Source organism: Agelaius tricolor, unplaced genomic scaffold, assembly GCF_023055355.1.
Source record: "Agelaius tricolor isolate 1412-34295 unplaced genomic scaffold, bAgeTri1.0.p SCAF_38, whole genome shotgun sequence".
Classification (NCBI taxonomy): domain Eukaryota; kingdom Metazoa; phylum Chordata; class Aves; order Passeriformes; family Icteridae; genus Agelaius; species Agelaius tricolor.
In genome coordinates, this window is record NW_027269298.1 from 2,065,893 (window position 1) to 2,085,944 (window position 20,052).

Sequence of the window (20,052 nt, forward strand, 5' to 3'; positions counted from 1 at the left end):
AATGGATCTCCTGTGCTGCTGAGCTTCCTGCACATCCTGGGAGATTCCCCAGCTCCTCATTGCTTCCATCCTTCATATGGGAAGGAGAAACACTGCAGCCTAGGAGGAAATTAAACAGAAATTGTGGTGGGAACCTGGGGCATCTCCTGGGCCTGAGCCCTTCCCACAGAGCTCCTGTGAACTCAGATGACCAAAATCCTGCACTGTGGTCACTACTTTGGAAAAAAACTGAAGCAATCACACAAGGGGGGATAAAACCTGAGATTCAGAGGCAATGAATTCATAGTTTATCTAATGGCATGCCAGGTTTGGGGTGCTCTGAGGGATGCTGGGGACACCTGGCACATCTCTGCCTTCAGCCAGGAGTGACTGCAAGACATCAGCAGCAACATGTACACATATACATCACTGAATAATATAGATGCTTACATATTTTCTGTGCCTCCCTCTAAAGCTTGATGGTGAGAAATAAAACATAAACAAGTCAGACAGCAAGCTCTGCTCTCCTCTTGATTAGCAAACATACCTATCACTTCAACACAATGGGGGAACAGAGCTTGTTGGCTGCTTGGTGGCATTACAAAGTACATCAGCTGCCCTTGAACAGCAACAGTCACACTTAAAACAGCTGCATTAAAACTGTAAAACATCTTCCACAGACCAGAGGGAAGGGAAAAAAAAAAAAAAAAGAGAGAGAGAGGAAAAAAACAATCAGTATTATTCTTATTTTGTAGTACAGACAGAGTAGGTAATGAAGAACTCTGCAGTACAGAATTCCTTTTCACTCATGTGGAACTGTCTCTGGAATGCAAGGCAAATTAATAACCTGTAATTGGAGGGACACACAGCCTGTGAGGAACTAGCCAGAGGTCTCCTGGTCTTAAGCACATAACCCAATGGGCATATAGCAAAGTAAAATATAGAGATTTCCTGATGAGACAGTCAATCTACATGTTTTAAGGAGATTATGAAGCACAAGAGCTTTGAATAATCAATTCCTTTTCAACATAAGCTTGTGTGAGTTTCCAACTCTGAAAGTTGGGGGAATGAGACTCAAGAGAGATTTTACTTTATCATTAGAGAAATCCAAAGGTAAGTTACTTGTAAAAATTACAATGTGTTGCTGCAAGGAGATATCCAGACGAGGTGAGGTGGGAGCACATCTCTATTAGGGAGAGAAATCGAGGCACAGGAGTAAAATTCCCCCCTCAGAAGTAAAGCTGCAGAGATACTGAGCTGCAGTGACTCCTGAGAGCATCAGGCACAGCTGAGGACCAGGAGCACAGCAAACCCCAGGCATGGAAGAGCAGCAGAATGATGGAAACCAGCCCCAGATGGAAATGTAATTTGTCTGTGCCTACACCAACCCACCCTCTGTGTCTCCTTTATCTCCCAGCCTGTTTCACCATGTAAGTGATCAAGACTATGCCCCTGAATTGGCAGCTGTGGATCTGAGAAGTGATTTAATCATTCCAGGGGTTTGATCAGGCAAGGGGACAAGGTTTAAAGTGCTGCTGCTCGTGCTGGAGCTGCTGTGTGGACACCCAGAGATTTTCCATCTCCGGGGCTGTAAATCAGCACCTTCCAGCAGAACATTTAAAAAATAAATTTACTTCTCAGAGCTTCAAAGGTTTTCACAGGTAAAAAGCACCATTTTTTCAGGTGCTTCTCATGAGAAGTACGTCCTCCTGAAGCTCACAGGAGTGTGGCCTATTAGCTCTTCCCCAATCCGTGGATCTGCAGGACTAACAGAAACCAGGATCAGGCAATCAGTTACAAAATCAGGCAATCAGTTACAAAATCACACCATCTGCTCCAGACAAAAGTAATAGAACATTAAAGGCACAGCCTGAAAAGGTGAAAACACCACTTGAGAGATTACAGGGCACTATTCTCCAATAACTTCAGTGCTGTCAGTGCTCCGAGCTATACAATTATCATATTTAAACTGATACCTCCTCCATGTATTTCCCTTTAAAACAGACTTTTGAGGGGTATCAGCTCACTTCTCCAAACCTATAAACCCTCGATTCTAAGTACAGCATAAATGCATTTACAGATCCAAATCCTGTCAGCTTTGCACTCTGAAAGGTCCTTTTGACAATACTGTCCATCCATGCTTTATCCTGCTTATAGAGATTTTTTTTTAGCAAGGTCTAAAGACTTTCACAGCTAATTCAGATGCCTGAGGCTTGATCCCAGTAGCTGACAGGTAACATCTTGTCCTGAGTACAAGCTACTGCCAAATGCTACTTTCCTGAATTGTCCACAAAATCCCAAATTTAGCAAAGCATGAGATTTCCTTATTTTATTGCTCTAGAAACTCTGGATGATTCACAATTAGTAATTGCCTTTTTCTACTCTGTTTTCTTGCCCACGTAAAGGCGCTGAGAGACGGTATCGATCGAGACAGTATAAATTGGTTTTTAATGTGTTTGAGAATGATTTTGCGGTGATTTACCATGGCGTGGGCTGATCGATAATTTCGGCTGATCCTCGGCGGGTGAGGACGGGCAGGGCTGCGCGCAGCCGGCCCCGGTACCGTGAATAACCACGAGCACCGGCAGGAGAACACCGGGCTCGCCTGGCTGGGGTCGGGAGAGGGGATCGGGGATCGGCTCCTCCGGGGGGAACTGCCGGGAGGCTCCGACCCCAACACCCCGAGGGCCCTCGGGAGAACAGGGGCGGTTCCGGAGGATCCCGGGATGATCCCGGGGGTCTCAGCCCCGCAGGAGCCCGGGATGATCCTGGGGCGGTCCCGGGGGTCTCAGCCCCACGGTGCCGGGATGATCCCCAGGTGGTCGCGACGGTCTCCAGCCCCGCGGTCCGGCAGGATCCCGGGACTGATCCCGCGATGATCCCGGGGGTCTCAGCCCCGCAGGATCCCGGCGGTCCCGGGATGATCCCGGTGGTCCCGAGATGGTCCCGGGATGATCCCGGTGCGGTCCTGGGATGCTCCCGGTGCTGTCCCGGTATGGTCCCGGGATGGTCCCGGGCTCTCGGCCCCGCACGGCGAGGGATGGTCCCGGTGGTCCCGGTGCTGTCCCGATGCTGTCCCGCTCTCAGCCCCGCACGGCCCGGGCTGGTCCCGGTGCTGTCCCGGGCTGGTCCCGGTCTCTCAGCCCCGCACAGCCCGGGATGGTCCCGATGCTGTCCCGGGCCGGTCCCGCTCTCAGCCCCGCACGGCCCGGGATGGTCCCGGTGCTGTCCCGGTGCTGTCCCGGGCTGTCCCCTCTCTCAGCCCCGCACGGCCCGGCCCTTTGGCCGTTCTCTGTCGCCACCCCGCGGTCACGGCGGGTAGCGCAGCCGGTCCCGCCCCGCGGGCAGCAGCGGCCGCGGCGCCGCCGAAATGTCGGGAAAAATTGGGAATTCGGGGAAAACGCGCCCGCTCCGGACGCTGCCGAGGCCTCCTGGAACCCCGGCAGCGCCGGGATGGCACGGAAGCACTGAAAGCATCTCCGGTTCTGTCGGGTTCGAAAAGGGACAGCAAACCCCGGCACCGCTGCGGGCGGTGATCGATCCATCACAGGGACCGCTCCTACAGAAATCCCCTCTCACTCGCTCCTTTGACACTGCTGAGAAGGGCTTCTGCAAGAATCGGAGTCATTCTTTTAATACAGTAGAACAAATAATGTGATAAAATATTTAATTTCCACCTCTAACATATTTTTGCTTGTTAGCTTATATTAGAACCAGTCTTTCCTTGGTTTTGTTTTTGGTTTTTTAGGTTTTTGGTAATTTAAAATAGGAATTAGCTGTATTCAAGTAGAAATGATATTATTTCTAAAGCAGCTACAATCCTAAATTATCGATCATATATAATCATAAATGGACATTTTAATTTCTTTTTACTCCTTTTGTTTTTACAGAGAGACTACAGCTGGACAGAGAACAGCTACACTTCAAACCCACTGGACTCCTCATTTCCATTATCAACCAAATTCCTATTTCCTCCTTATTTCTAAAAGCTCAGCTTTGCTGAAGAACACGGCGCAGAATTTGACCTACAAACCCTTCTTGACAGTGATAATATTAAAAAAAAAAGGAATAAATTGGTCGAAAACATTGTGGCTTTTTACACCAAGTCCTGCTTCCCGTGGGATGAGAAGGGAGGGTGCCCCTGGAGGGGCTCCTCACCCCTGCCAGCTCCTGCTCCAGGCCCCAGGGTGGGATGGATCCTGCCCTGTGCTGTGTGTCCCCTTCTCCTGACACCTCCCAGCCACATTAAAGGGACATTTAAAAATATAAAAGGATGCACAAAAGCTGCTCCATGTTTTCCTTGTCAGGCTGTTTCATGCAGCAGCCTGGTTCTGTTTGTATCACACCCTGTGAAACAGAGCCAAATCCAGAATTTTATGTTAAACTCCAAAAAAAGGGGGATGCTGACAACATGCAATGTGCTTTCCTTCTGGCTTTTGTATAAAGATTCCCATGATATCTCCACCCCAAACTCAAAACCACCCAGAATTCAGGTTAGCAGCCCTTTGGTGAGGAGACAGTGCTGCAAGGAAAGGACACTTCCCTAAATTTTAAAGAATAACTGTCAGCAATGAAGATCAATATAAATATAAAAGATTAATACTTCACATTTATATTGTACTTTGCTGTTTAAATGCCCCTGACAACCACGAGGCCCCAAATGGCCAAGGGCCACATCTTCACTCAAATCCATGAGGGTTTGTGGCACAAATATTGGAATATTGATCCTCCAGCAACAGCAGGAATGGTGAATACCACTGCAAAACCATTTTATATGGGCAGGACCATATCCATGAACTGACTGATGATCACAGTTGCTCCAGAAAACAACTGCACTCCTCTCTTTAATCAAATCACATTTGTTTTGCCTGGTCTGGCTTCCAGGGTTGGCTTTTTGGGGTGGATTTTTTGGTTGCTTTGTTTTTACTCCTAAGTGGGGTGGCCTTTAAAAATATCTTTGTAGATCAAGGCTCACTCCAGCCCTGAGCATCTGCCAGACTGGATTGTGGAATAAAGAAAAATACATTCTAGATTTTCAAATAAAGGAAAAGGGAATTCTGATTTATCATCTTGTAGTGATTCAACGCATGAAAAAGTAAAATTCAGGGAAGAAAATTACAACCTACTGCCTATATGTCTGCATTTAAAACTTTCTGTTCTACAACCTTGCATCTCATATAAAAATGTGGCCACCTAAAAGAGAAAATAAAAAAAAAAAATTTATTATGTTCTCTTGACCACCAATTTTCTTCTAGCAGGAAAAAAGACTGCTACCTATTTTCCATAAAAAAACCTTTGTAGCAGTCCCAGAGGAAAAGTCAAAAGTTTGACTTGAAAAACGGAGCTACTTCAAAAGCATTGTCAAACAGAGGTGAAGGTTTCTTAAAAATGCATAAATTAAAGAGTGGTGTATTCATAAATATCTCTGTAACTTTACACAGTTTATTTGTGAGCAAGTTGCACATTTAGGGGAGCTACAGAATTGCTGTAAAACTAACTTAAATAAAGCAGAAAATCGATTTGTTTATTAGCTCCTGTTTGGACTCTGTGTGTGTGTATGTGCATGTGCGCGAAAAATGAAAGAAAAATGGAGAGTTTTTTTCAATAATAAAAAGGGAGTTGCACTGCAGGGCCCCTAAAGCTTGTGAAAAATTAAACTCGACGGATTCAAACTGTCCTATTTCCACTTCAAAAGAGAAGAGGCACTGAGCTCTTCCCAACTTATCTTCAAACGCCCAGCACCCTAGAAAGTTTCTTTAAAAAAAATAAAGTCTCCAGTTCCCCCAAGCACTGTACCCGTTACTGTAGCTGCTGTCTCTCCCTCTTCTAATTATACCCATGTGAGTCTATTAATCAACTTGTAAATTATTTAGAGAGCCATGCGCTGTCTTCAGCCAGTACAAACACACTGCATGCAAAGGCTTGCTGAAAACCAATGGAGCTCCCAAAGGGTCTGTGCAATGTTCAGACAGCTTGCAGCTCTCCAGTACAGCACTCTTAAAAACAAGGAATAAAAACTGAGCTTACCCCCTCAGATATCAAGATTTGCTGGTCCTTTTAACTCGGGAAGTCTCGGCGAGTTTTTAACAAAGAGGAGCTGCTCTATTGTCAAATCTGTGTTTCAGGCTCAGTGATGAGAATATTAATTTGATGTCAAAATATAAAAAAAAAAAACAACAAAAAACCAAACAACCAAAAAACAAACCCACCCTCAACAGAGCAAAGTGTTTTCAGTGAGACTGTGATCACAATCACCAGGGGACCCCCAACTTTCAGAGGCTGCACCAAAAAGCACCCCTTTAAAACCACTGCAATTTAAAATAAGGGGAGATCTGTATTTGTACAAGTAATAGTTTTTATTAAAAAACAGGAGAAATTAGGGAATTCCAGATTTTACCCCCTACGTGCAGACTGCCATTGGGGACAGCTTCAGATATTACAACTTAAAAAAAAAAAAATAGAAAAAGGGAGAGGAAAAAACCAACACAGATTGTGTGTGTTCAACTCTAACAGGCTGCAAACAGTGCAATGTTATGTGTGTTCCCTGAATCAGTTCTCTTACCTCCTGAATCTTCATTTTGGTGGGAAAAAACCCAATCACCCAAACTAATAGCAGTCCTCCCAGCTGAAAAGCAGAATCTTACTGGTTTGGGAGTGTTTTTTTCCCTTCATTCTGCTTTCCTGTCATCTCACTTTTCTTGGCTCTATTTATTCCAGCCTCACAAACAGATATATTCATTAGCAGTGATCACTCCATGCTATTTCACCACAAAAACTGGACAGAGTGAACATGCAGATTCCAACTGACTGATGACCTTCCCTATCTTTGTGATACCCCCAAAATGCTTCTGCTTGTCCCTCCATTAACACAATGCAAACATCAGGGACATTTAGGTGGGGAAATCAAAAATACTTTCTGCATTTTTTTTGTTGTTCTCCCAGGGTATCAAATTCTGACAGACATCTTTAAGATGGTGATCAAAGATCATGCAGATGGAACTTTTAATTAATTTTTGTCCATGTTTTCAGTGAGACACGTCCAGCCCTCCTCAGAACTGGAGCAACCTGAGGACAGGAATTCTGTTTGAAGGTTTCCTTCAGGTCTCATCTGTCCAGGGGAGGGCCAAGTCTATGGAACTGCTTCCTCAGAACATTTCAGAAGGAATCAAACCAAATAAATTAATTTATGGCACTTGTCTTGCTGCCTGTGGGAGGGTTCTGGCCACTGCACTCACCTCTTACTCCACTTCTTCCCAGGCTGCCCAAGCAAATGGTGAGTGCTGAATTTAGGATTATTGACCAAAAGTTAATCTAACTTGAGTTAGGGACCAGAAGATCGGTCTTAGACTCCAATGTTGGTGATTTTCTGCCCAGAGTATAGTGAATAATAACTACCCAGTACTCAGTGAGACCACAACTTCCTAAAGGAACAATCTCTGCATTTCAGACTGGCTGTCCAAAGCACAGCTCTGTGTTTATGACAGGCAGAAAGCTGTCAGGTTACTGAACTTATCACCAAAAATGCATTTTTCAGTATCTGGTGTGCACCTATTGTAGACTAGGATGTCCTGGGAATTAAAAAATTAATGGGCTCAAAAATACCTATGCTGCCTTCATTAGGTAAAATAAATCACCATATACAAAACTGAGGATTTTGACAAAAAGCAGGTCAGGAAACATCAGAAAATACTGACAATGGGAATACTGGGTTGCCTTTTGGGGTGAATAACAGAATTATCTGGGCAGTTCCTGGAAATACATGGCGTCAACATGAAGCAGCAGTACAGGAAAAACAGCACAAAGAATGTGGATGGATCCTAAAGTCATGAAGAATCTGGGTTAGCCAAGCAGAACTGGGGCAGAATAGGCAGTGGGCAGCCCCAAAAACTCAAAAATGAGTCAGCTGTGAGCAGGCAGGGCTTTGAGCCTCCTTGCAGCACCACACCACGCCCTGCTGGCACATTTTAAATCACTAATTGTATGCAATCAGTGCTGTCCACAAGAAGGGAAACACGCTGGGATCAGTCCCCTGGGGCAGCATTTTAAGAATATATGAGGCATGTCCTCAAGATTTGATGGCACTGGCTCTCGTTTTGACAAGCAATGATTTGAGAACAGCATTTTCCTGGTCTGCCTTTTGTTCCCCTGCTCTGTGGAATGTCACTTGCAGGGCTCCCCACCCACAGGCACAGCTAAGCCTCTCAACAACCAGAAATGCCATGGAAAGGTTGAAGTTCTATTTGCTTTTTCACTTCCAACACTTCCACCACCACTATTGGCTACACTGAGTTTTTGCACGTGAGATTTTTCTGGAAACTATCAATAGTCAACCATAGCAGGAGAATTTCCCCCCTGTTTTAACCTGGGCTGCAGCAAGAGAGCAAAGATGCAAAGATTCTTTGCCCACCTTTCCTCTTCAATACCCTGTGTTATTCCATTTTCTCCAAGCCTCTTGTGAGGGCAGTAATGAATTCTTGTTAGTGTTTACTAATGTAAATTCATTCTTTGTTATCCCTGGGAGAGGAGGATTAGCAAAATGACAGAACTTATTATTTCTGGTTTTGCTGGATGATATTTATCTTTATTCAGCCCTTAATTTTGTGCTGTGTCCCACCAAATAAAATATATATGTGCATATCAGCAAATCTAAGGGAGAATTTTTAGCATAATGCACAGAAATATAGTTATGATCCCTATTAATATTCAGAAGCATTGTACAGCTTTATCTGTGCATGCTGTATTAAAAAAATTAATCTAAATCTGAAATAATTTCTAATTTGGAGGAAGAAAGGAATTACAACTTCAATTTCATTTTCCTGAAATGAAAGCAGCTCCCTTGGACTAAGGATGTGCATATTTTTAGGACTGGCTAAAAATTATGGTCTGTGCAATTATTTTACTCCACTGGGAATGCATCTCCTTTAAGGAACTTTAATGGTTAAGATGAAGTTTATAAAACACACAAAGAACATTTTAGTAAAGGAAGCTCTTAGAGGAACTATCTTGGAATAAACAGATCATCCAAACTCCCATCTCAGCCATAACTGAAATTTAGAGAGTGAGGTATTTACAATCCTCCTCTCCACAGAGATGAGCAGACAGTGAAATTACAGCATGCACACCAGATTCTGAAATTAATGGATACCATGCAACTCAGGGCTAGAGCTTAAAAGGATTTCTATGTGGGAGTTAAACTGAACTCAAAACTCAAATGTGTTTGACCACATTCAGGTCAAACCTGATCACACAGGAAGGAATTATTGGCACACCTGGAGACCCCAGATCCCCTGCACACCATACTCTGAGATCTCCTGCCTTTGAGTAAAATGCCCATTGTGGGTATCTCACACCCAGCAAATCCTCTCCTAGATCTCTGTGCCCATTCCAGAGGACCCAGATTTCCCCTGTGAGGCTGCAGAGATTCCTGCTGTCCCTGCCCATGGCCCCAGAGCAGCTCCCAGAGCAGAAATTACAGCATGCACACAAGATTCTGAAATTAATGGATACCATGCAAGTCAGGCCTAAAGCTTGAAAGGATTTCTATGTGAGAGTTAAACTGAACTCAAAACCAGCCACATCCAGGTCAAAAAGGAAGGAATTATTGGCACACCTGGAGACCCCAGATCCCCTGCACACCATACTCTGAGATCTCCTGCCTTTGAGTTCAATGCCCATTCTGGGTATCTCAAACCCAGCAAATCCTCTCCTAGATCTCTGTGCCCATTCCAGAGGACCCAAATTTCCCCTGTGAAGCTGCAGAGATTCCTGCCCATGGCCCCAGAGCAGCTCCCAGCAGTGTGGGGCTGCTGTGGGTGCTCTGAGCTGGTGGCTGAATTAGGGATAAATGCAATCCATGCACTGCAGATGGAGGTCAGAGTTAAAATCCTTTATTCCTGTAGCCTGATAAAGTGCCTGACAGAGGGATGGCACCCCCAAAGCTGCAGGCTGCCAAAGATCTTTTGGAAAATGCTGAATCTCTGGGTTTGCTATCAAGGGAACCTTGATTTAAGCTCAGTTAATTTTAAAGGCTGGTGTTTCAGAGCTGTCTAATTCAGCCCCAGAATTAAGCTATTGTGCAAAAAACAAAGGAGATTTTCAAGCTTTTCACCTTACCAAATACATTTCTTCACTAAAAATAAAGGACAACAAAGATTTCTCTTTGCTCTGGGGGGCTTTGCTCAAAATTCCATTAATACTGAAGTTTAACTGAGATTTCCCCATTTCAGCACAATTGTCTCCTGGTGTTTGTACCACTGGAAACCATCTGGGCTGTTGCCAGAAACAGCACTGAAAGTTCCTCTCCCAGGCCATTGCAATTTGGCAAAATAAACATTCTCCCACCCTCCTGCAACATGACTGCTCCTCTTTAATTCCAGATATTCTCTGATTTCCAACACCCACCACACACAGACAAGCACATCAACTGTAGCAGACACACAGGTTTAGGCTGCTGCCCTCAGGAGCTCACAGTATTTTTGATTTATATGAAATCCCTGCAGAACCTTCCAAAAGCAAAGTATACCCAACATTTGTCATGGCAGTCCCCTCCCACAACCAAAAATGCTGATAGAAATGAAGTACAAAGAAGCTTTATGTTTAAAATATTTCCATGAAAGCAGAGGAAACTGTGGTAGTATTCTAAAAGTCAACATCCAAATATAAAATAAAACATATTATTGTGCTTTGAAAGCAGTTTGACATAATAGTGTGCTTTAAAAACAGTTTGAACTGATTTAGATTTAATTAGAGATTAAAACATGGAATTCAGATTTCAGAATGTGCACAAGAAATCTGAATTTTGCAGGAACAGTGAATATTTGCTCTGAGGATATAAAAATCCCCTTAGAAATCAAACTTCTGTTACAGAGTCCTACAAATCCCATGGAATAAATGGAATTAATTGACTTCCAGGCTACTCTGATTAGAATCTGACCAACAAAAATTCACTCACGATTTGGTTTTGGCTACAAATCTGTAACTACAGTGTAATGAGACAACAATGTGCCCTACCTGGGCATCCACTGTCAATGTAAGGCTTAACGAGTTCTCCAAGTTTTGTGTTGTCTGCAACAGCTTCCTTTAGCAGTTGCCCACAGCAAACTAACAGGAAGGAAGAACAAAAAAGACACAAGGTTAAATTTTAAAAAGGAGGCAACAAAGCAAAGCAAAGAAAAGAACCCAGAAGCTGCATACTGGAATAAGGTCACTGAATAAAATAAAAGTTGTATGTTTTCTGAGTTTGTTGTTAGGGTTTTGTTGGGGTTTTTTTTGGCCAAGTAGAGTGAAAAGCAAGGAGAGTGAGGATATGGAATGAAAAAAAAAAAAAAGAATGTATTTGGCAAAGAACATATTAAAAATGGAATTATATTAATCAAATATATTTCTGAAATAACAACTCAAGGGATTGCTAGTGGCTTGCACTTTTTATAAACTTGTAATTACTGAATAAAGTTCCAGCTGCTGAACAGCATCTGAACCACTCTGCTGGAGGTGCAGCATAATGCTCAGTTCAGGAAGGGCCTCCCTGGATCATTTAATGATCATGTAAGGATTACATTTAAAAAAAACTGTGCTATTGCAGTATTATCATTGACTTCAAACACACCCAGAACACCAGGAGATGCAGATTTCAGGTTTGAGCCAGGACAGTTGTACATTAAATATTCCTGGTTTGGCTTTGGAGGGCATTGGCTGCCCAGGTGAGGGAGGGAACCAAGACATGGAGAGGTCACACAACAGCAGAAATCCTGGTTACAACTCCAATTTGGTAAAAAATATTAGCTGTAGGTCCCCCTGGAGATTATTCAATTAATAATCCTAAATTGATTCCTTTTTTCCTGGAATCAATAGCACTGACAGGCCCTGCCTTTGATGAGAGAAGATGGAGCCCTTTAATCAGTTTATTGCTGTTAATCACACTGCCAGGCCAACAGGAGTGAGAACCCCCCCAGCACTGCTCCTGGGACAGAGCTGATAAAATTCAATGTTTAAGTGACAATTTGAACAGTCACCAGTTGTCCTGGAGAAGTAAATTCATATTAAAAATAAATAGTGTAAAAAACATAACAGAAACTCAGTGCACAGACCCCAGTCTAAGACACCTAATGAATACACACCTAAATTCAATCCAATTCATGAGACTATTTAAATATAGATTAAAATTTTTGAGTCTGAGCTTCAAGCCCAATGGCCTAATAGAAATTAAGCGTATGCTGAATATTATTCTGAAAAATTATGGTATTCCAACTCTGTATTAAATACTTAATTCTTCTAATATTTGGGTTATAGAATACTTAAAACAAAATTCAACATATAAGTAAAGCACTGGTAATGATTTTTAATAAAAAGACCTGCAACTCTCTCATACTGTAGTTACTTTAGAAAAAAAATACAAATTTTGACCTAGATGGAACACTATGAAACCTGCAGTTTTAGAAAAAAAGTTGAAAAAATTCAAAAGGACAAGAACAAAATTATTTTAATATATTAAAGCATGTTTTGTTTTCTTTAAGACAATTATACAATTAATAAAAATACAGCTTTGAAAAAATCTACAAATATTTCATTTTTCACATGATATTTTAAAATACAGCAATGGCAGAATAATTGACAGCAGAAATATTCTATCAAAACTGCCTTTTGCTTAACTAACATGATGTGACTAATCAGCAAATTTTACAGTTCCCAGACATTTGTTTAAAATAATTTATGGCCACTCCACTGTTAGAAGACACTACAGAACATGGAAAATACTGCACTGATCCTCACCAAGCTGCACTTTTATATACACAGAACTTTTAAACATTTAAATGTTAATCATGAACAAGTCTCATGCAGAATTTTTTGGTCTTCCTTGACAGAAGAAAGATGATGCACTTTTAATTAATTCCTTCATTTTCTCACACATTACTGGAGCTGTGCAGAGCCTGAGACCTCACTAAAGTTCAGAGTGAATTCTATTCTAAAAGTGCCCCAATTTTGGTCAGAGAGCTGAAACTGAAATCATTACTCCTGATCCACTGATCCACAGAAGAATTCAGAGCACTGCAGGAGTCTAACAACAAAAAGATACAGATGTAAAAGGTATAAAAAGTGATGAAATGATGACTAAAAAAACCTTAGAGCTGGTTTGTCACAGAATATATACTTGGTTTACACTTCTTCATTCAAATACTTTTCAGCTCTCTCAAAAGAAACGACATCCACAGCAACGGACAAAGAGAGACATTTTATAAGCAGGTAAGACAGACAGACAGCAAAAGATGAAAGATCAAAAAGAGAGAAAGGGGGAATTGAGCAGAGTGCACGTTTACTGAGAACTTACTGTTGACAACATCGTATTTCTGAGCTATCAGTGCTGCCTGCAGGCTCTTCCCACTGCCTGGGGGGCCAAGGAAGAGGATCCGGGGCGTGAAGGGGGCAGCAGATCGGTGCCGGCTTTGGACAAAGGCAAGGACTGCAGCAGGGCAGAAAGGCAAACTATTAACTCGTTTCTATTAAAAAAATAAATATAATCATTGATTAACTACTCTCTTAAAGGCAAAAAATTAAGCCATTTCTTTAAAAAAAATAATCATTCTTTAACTACTCTCTTCTCTTAAAAAAATGTTGATCATGGTTTATTTTATCACTGGAACATCCAGACTCTGCACCCAAAATCAGGACAGTGATATAAAAGTGTCCTGTCAGCAATTTACTCTGAGAGGCATTTTAGAAATCTCACTATCATTACACTCCTCTGTCTTTCATCAGTGCCTGTCAAACCATTTTAAAGAGCAGATTCAATTAATAATTGCTCTCTTACCATGTTGTTTTTAGCAGAAGTAATTTTTGCTTGATAGCTACAATTTTACCATGCAAATTATAGAGGGCTGTAATTACATTTAATACTTTCTGCAGTTTCTGAACAAATATTTAAGTGTAAAAACTCGGGATGTTAAATTAATGACATTTATCCAGCTGTGTGTGATTAAGACTCCTAATTACAATATTACAGACTTGTAGCACAGTGTGTCATGACACTGCTCAGCCTTGACAACACAGAACTGAGGGTGGATGTTTTATTCTTTTACCCATCCTTTTTGTGTAACTTGTAAAGAATATTTGAGCTTCTCTGCCTGATTCCACCCATTTGCTGGACACCATCCTCCTAAATTTTGCTTCAAGCAGGAAATAGCACCTTCAGGTCAACCTGCAGGTTTGCAAAGGCCAGGGGACATGTGAAGCATCATCAGCACTGCCACATTACAGAGGCCTGGACTTGGTTACATTCCCAAAAGAGAACCTGAGAGACCACCAAGAAGCCAAAAGATGTCACAGCACTGGCAGTGAGGACAAAATTGGGATTATATTTGGACATAGCCATGGCCATTTGATGGTTGAGAATGCCAGAGAAGGGAGCAGCCCAAGCCATACTTGTGACATCTTTTGGCTTTTCCAGGGATCAGTCAAATGCCAAAGTTAAACTTTCTGGTTGGCCATGACCAAAGCAGCAAGGACACATCTGCACAGCTCTGATTCCCCTGGGATTGCAGTGGGTGCACCTAAAGGTGAGCCCAGATCAGCTGCAGCCTCTCAGTTTTTGTGAGATCTTCAGTTCCAATAAGAGACTCTCTAAAGAGTCCTTGCAATAAAAAAAGAATTTTAGGCTAAGGAATAGGACAAGCTTAAACATGACTGTTTGTATGAGTCATAAGCTAAATTAAAAAGCACAAAAGGATTGGTGGGGAACACCTTGAGGATCAGGATTTTAGGAGCCATTGTCAATGCATTGCTCTGTACCAACAATTTTTCAGGGAACCCTTCCTTAGATGCTTTGGTATGATTAGAAAATATTTTCCAATAAAGAAACACCTCCAGCAAACTCCAATTTCTACATAGCAGCCCTAAAATATGGAGAAATTAAAACTGCAGCCCCATGGGATTGTACCCATCCCTTCCTGCAGTGCTGGGGTCCTGCCCTGGGTCTCATTCCCACATCAGGGCAGCACCAGCTGCATTCAGTTCACAGCATTTTATAATTGTGTGAAACAACCCACAATACTGCTCATTTTTATGAGAGCACTCTTTTTTTTTTTTAATTTTAGCTGGGGCAATAAAAATCTAAACAAAAAACCTGGAAAATCCTACTAGAAAATAGTGTTTGCTGCATGGCTTCCTAAACCCTGAGTATCAGCTACCCAAGCAGTGCTCCATCTATTCTGAACATTTTCCACAACCCAGTGTATTGAAAAGCACAAACATTACAGGCAAAGCACCCTGCTTACAAATGATGCTTAATTTGCAGTAAATAACCAAGTTAATTAGGAGTAATGATCCCCTAGACAGTCTCCACATCTAATTATTCTTTAAAAAAAATCTGGCTGCTTGATGCACTGCAGAAAAAAGATCTAGAGAGGATTTTTTCATTCCAGTTTTCAATTTATCTCACTACATTATTAATTAATAATAATTAATATTCAGGCACTCACATTTTTATTTACAATTCAAGGCATGAATTCTTTATGAATGATGATATGAACTTTTAAATTTAATTAAGTAATTTAGAGGTAATTAATGTGGAAATTCAGAATATAAACTTCCTACTTGTTTATCTTAAAAGTGCAGCACTTGTTATTAAAAAAAAGACCTTTTTGAGATGCAAAATTACTGGGATATAAGCGATCATCTGCAGACTGACAGCTACAAAGTACATCAATTGGTCTTTCTGGCAGTTTCCTTATTCTCTTCTAGAAGGATCAACATTAAAAGTCAGATTGCATTACAGTCAAGCAAAGGCAAACAAGAACAGGAAAGCTCCCAGCACAAACAGCTTTTAAACAATGAAATGTTCCCAGCTTTGAACTACTCCTCCTTGTTGTTCTCAGACTTTGGAAGGTACTGGCCCTCTGGGAGATGAACAATTGAGCCACAGGGCTCCCTTTTAGAAGAGACACTCACAGAAATGATGGTGACATTTGCTCCACTGACTCAGCTCTTCCTTGGTAGGGCTGTGAGCTGAGAATTTCCAGTTATCCGCACTTACTCCAGTAAAATCATTACCAGGAACAGCCAAAATGCTGCTCTGGAGAGAGCACAGCTCAGCTGGGAGCCATCTGTGTTGCCTAATCCTGCAAAAGTGACTCCAAGAGCCAGGAACCAGCCCTCAAACAGGACCTCAAAACACAAATTTACCCTGTGAGAGAACATCCACCGAGGGCTGGTCTGCATTGATGGATTTCAGAACCTTCTGGTAGATGTGGAAAATCTCAGGGAAGTTTCTGTGATATTCCAGCAGCTTCTTGGACACCTCCTGCTCAGAGAGATCTTCTGGTTTCACCAACCTCTCCTGCACCAGGGGGTCACTTGGCCAGTCAAAGGTTGTGTGGAAAACCTCTGCAGGAAACATGGTTAGGAGCTAAGAGCATGAATGAACAGATCTGTAATTAAGAATGTCCCTCTTAATTCCACTCCTCAGAACATCCAACCTGATTTTTTTTATTGAGCAATTGCAGGATTTTATCTCGTGATGGATGATTGATGATAAAACTCAACAGACAATACAGAGCTGAGTTGATTTGACAGTTTATTTTATTTAATAGAAATGATTTTATTTAACCTAATGGAAATTATTTTATTTACCCTAAAAGCATCCCTGCACCTCAGGAACAAAGCAGGACCTAGCAGATATGCACAGGAAAATTATAAACTCATATGGACAGATCTAACCTTTAAATATTCTGTATTGCCATAGTCCACTGTTTGCAGGCTCAATCCTGAGCTTTTTATTTCCCTGTATTTTATTGGCACTGAAAATAAAGCAATGTCAACAAATACCATTTCCAAACAGCTGAAATTTATAATTACAAATTCCTACTAATTCTTAAAGGGATCCCATTTAAATTTTACCCCCATCAGTAGTACTACAACGTTTCTGAGACCAAGCAACACTGCAGTGTGCAGGGGAGGTCAGGAACAAACAATACTGCACCTTGTGTGTGGGGATCAAGCCTTTTCCCACCACTCCTCTCAATCAGCACAGTGTCTGGGGCATAGAGCATAACTAGGCAACAGAAAGGGAAAAAGGAGAAAAAATTTAAAAGTGTAGCTCTTGTTAATAATTTGCTTTATTCCCTGTAAGTGTTCAGATGTATCCTAATATTAAAGGTGGCTGAATTTATCTTGAGCATATTTCCTTTCCCAGCATTCTCCCTGCAAATATTTTACTCCACTTTTAATCAGAATTTTGCTTCACCTACTAAACAGTACAGTGGGATAAAATATCCATGAATCCAGTACCCATGGGCACTAACTGCCCCCATTATCCAAAAAACATCACCAGCAGCAATAAAGCATTGTCTCTGGAGCCTCAGACAGAAGTTCCCACTGAACACTCGAGACTGATTCTCTTCTATACACAAACATAACTTTTCACCCAGGTTCTTTGGTGGTGAGACCAGTGAACTGATTATTTTAATATATAACCTCACAGAAAAGTGTTCAAACTTGATTAGAAAGCATCAAAAGAGGAAGAACCTGTCAGTTCCCTGGGTTGCTTTTGGCTAATCATCCTTGCAGTTAAACACTGTAATTTAATTACTATTTTCAGTGCATTTGATTACAGGTTTCAAACAAGTTCTTTTTATGACTTTCTTCTTTGTATTAAATGGCTTTTTCAGGCACTTTTCTCCCTATTAAGGTACTCACACAGAGTAAATCTCATCTCCTCTCAATCTTCTTTTTGATTAACTAGACAGACTGAGTTGTAAGATTCTCATTCAGGTCTTGGTGGCACAGATATAATTGTGAGCAAAACTCAACTTCAGATGTTATTAGGTATATTAAAAATACATGCAAGTACTAGACATTAAACATTTTTGCCTAACTCTACTGCAGTGATTCTGAGTTCTTCATTTACAGTTGAATATGATCCAAATCAAATCCAGAGTGACAATTCATCAAGATGGATAAATTCTGTTCACTGGCAAGCTCTGAATTTATCATTTCACACTGCATTCCACACAATTGTAGTAATTTTTTATATTCTAAGTAGGTGCTTTAACTATAATTTAGGACAAGTGGCTTCTCCTGTATGGCAAGGGCAGCTGTCAAGGTGTGTAAAACATTCCACCCCAAACCAGCCAGAATCCAGCCCCACTCTGAAAAGTCAAGCTTAAAATCATCATGTTTCCACTTCACTTGGTGAAGTTTACATTCCCTAATTCAACAGAAGCATAAATTTGTGTTCAGCACATGAGGAACTGGTTTAGTCTGAGGATAAAAGCTGATTTTTAGAGATGGAAGTCAGGAGCAAAGCCACTTTTAGCTGCTCAAACCCTCTTGGTGTAAGGGTCTGGAATTTACAGAGCTCTGACATGGAAGGAGAAAAGGCTGTGAAAGACAGGGCTTAAAATCTCCCAGGTTACCTCAGACTTTCAACCCTACTGAAATATTGTGCTCTCTGGCGACTGTCTCCAGCATTGGTATTGAATTGATTGAGGATTTGTTGAGACAAACCCTTCCAGTCTTTCCTGCTGGATGCAGTCACACACAAACCTTGTGCTGCTTACCAACATGCCTAGGAAAAATGCCAGATGATTGCAGCATCCATGCCTGCTCCTGGTTTTCAGGGAAGCCTTCCAAAATCCATCCCTATTGAACAAAAACATGAAACAGTTATTGATCCTGGAAGAGAAAAAAAAAACCCCAAAATTCATACTAAATCTCAGTGCTGTTTACACAAAAATTACCTCATTCTGATCTTTCCACAGCACAGTATTTCTCATGGATGCTTGTGAGAGAAGAAAGCAAACATGGAGCACTGATATTTTTGTGAAATGCATGCACTGATTCTACTGCCACACAGCAATGGGAACTTATACGTTGTAGCTATGATTTTTTTTTTCATATTTCAATCTTAAAAATAAAAACAAACCAACTTCTATCTCAAATAAAAACAACCCAGAACAATTTCTACAGTTTTGAAATATTCAAAAGGATACCAGCGCACACTGTGTATATATATATAAAAAAAAAAAGGAGCTAAACAAATCTAAAGACAGATTTAATGCCAAGAATACTGAGGAAAATATGCATGCTTTCATTATTTTCTTAAATTATACAGGAAAACTCACAGTAATGGAACCAGCGTTCCCAGAGCTAATGAAGCAACAGAGCAAAAGAAAGAAAAAAGAAAAAAGAGCTTTTTGCTCCCTTAAGTCCTTGTTATAGCCAGCTAAGTGTTGGATTGAGCATCTTTAAAAAAACATTTACAGATCTGTGAAATACCGACGGAGAGCTGCAGCCTCACTCAGTTCTTGTCTGATGCAGTATTTGAAATCTAATCCACTTCCCAGGCTCACATCTGAATCTTCTGAACTCTCCCTAATTTACCTGGCAGTTGCCTGACCACACAAGCCCTTGCTGTTCTATCCCACCCCTCCAAATAACTTTGTGATTCCTCAGGAAATCTGGGAGCCATCTTTGTGCTGAAATAAAGGAGATATTTTTAGTATTGCATTAGCTGGCAATCATTCTCAGCTCCCATACAAATCTGGTGCTCTGTCAGGGTGGGGTCCAAAGGTTCTCCAAGTATTTCAGGGAAATCTATCTCCAGGACTTCTGTGGGAGGGAATGGGCCATTCCAATTACACAAGAAAATAGAGCAGATTATTTAAAATTCCTTAATTAGCCTGGTTTCAGGAAGATGTCATCCTGCTGACAGATGTAGAAAATACAAGACTCAAGTAACTGCAAGCCGTTTTTGCCACTCCCGGTGTTTGCTCTGCCAAATTAGAATGAACCACTGGCTAAGGTCACACAGGTGCTGAGAAATCAATTTATCCCTTGAGACTTGCAGAAGGCAAAGCTGAACAATGTTTGTAGTGCTATGCCAGGAACTTCAGCACTAGTTTGGAATATACTGTGTACAAAATATATATATATATACAGGGCCAGATCTTCTAGGGAGAAATGGCATCTGAGGCCTGATGGCAATCAATGCCAATTTACAAAGACTACAAATCTGGCTTGTTTTCTCCACTCTGAGTGCAACATTTTTGGAAACTACAACAAAACAAATTTTAAAAAAAAACA

At 41.4% G+C, this 20,052-nt stretch overlaps 1 protein-coding gene across 5 annotated transcripts in view; it reads right to left on the bottom strand.

Moving 5' to 3' along the window:
* AK8 (adenylate kinase 8) overlaps positions 1 to 20,052 on the bottom strand; it is a 65,072-nt gene that overhangs the window by 28,556 nt on the left and 16,464 nt on the right. For 4 of the 5 annotated variants that reach the window (XM_071454394.1, XM_071454393.1, XM_071454395.1 and 1 more), the window contains 5 exons: positions 18,528 to 18,609; positions 16,949 to 17,020; positions 16,153 to 16,353; positions 13,304 to 13,435; positions 10,990 to 11,079 (listed from right to left, as the gene is read on the bottom strand). In XM_071454394.1, coding sequence (XP_071310495.1) covers positions 10,990 to 11,079; positions 13,304 to 13,435; positions 16,153 to 16,353; positions 16,949 to 17,020; positions 18,528 to 18,609 — 577 coding nt within the window. Of the gene's footprint in view, positions 1 to 10,989; positions 11,080 to 13,303; positions 13,436 to 16,152; positions 16,354 to 16,948; positions 17,021 to 18,527; positions 18,610 to 18,707; positions 18,749 to 20,052 lie in introns of all 5 variants that reach the window. The other variant, XM_071454398.1, reaches the window with a different exon arrangement.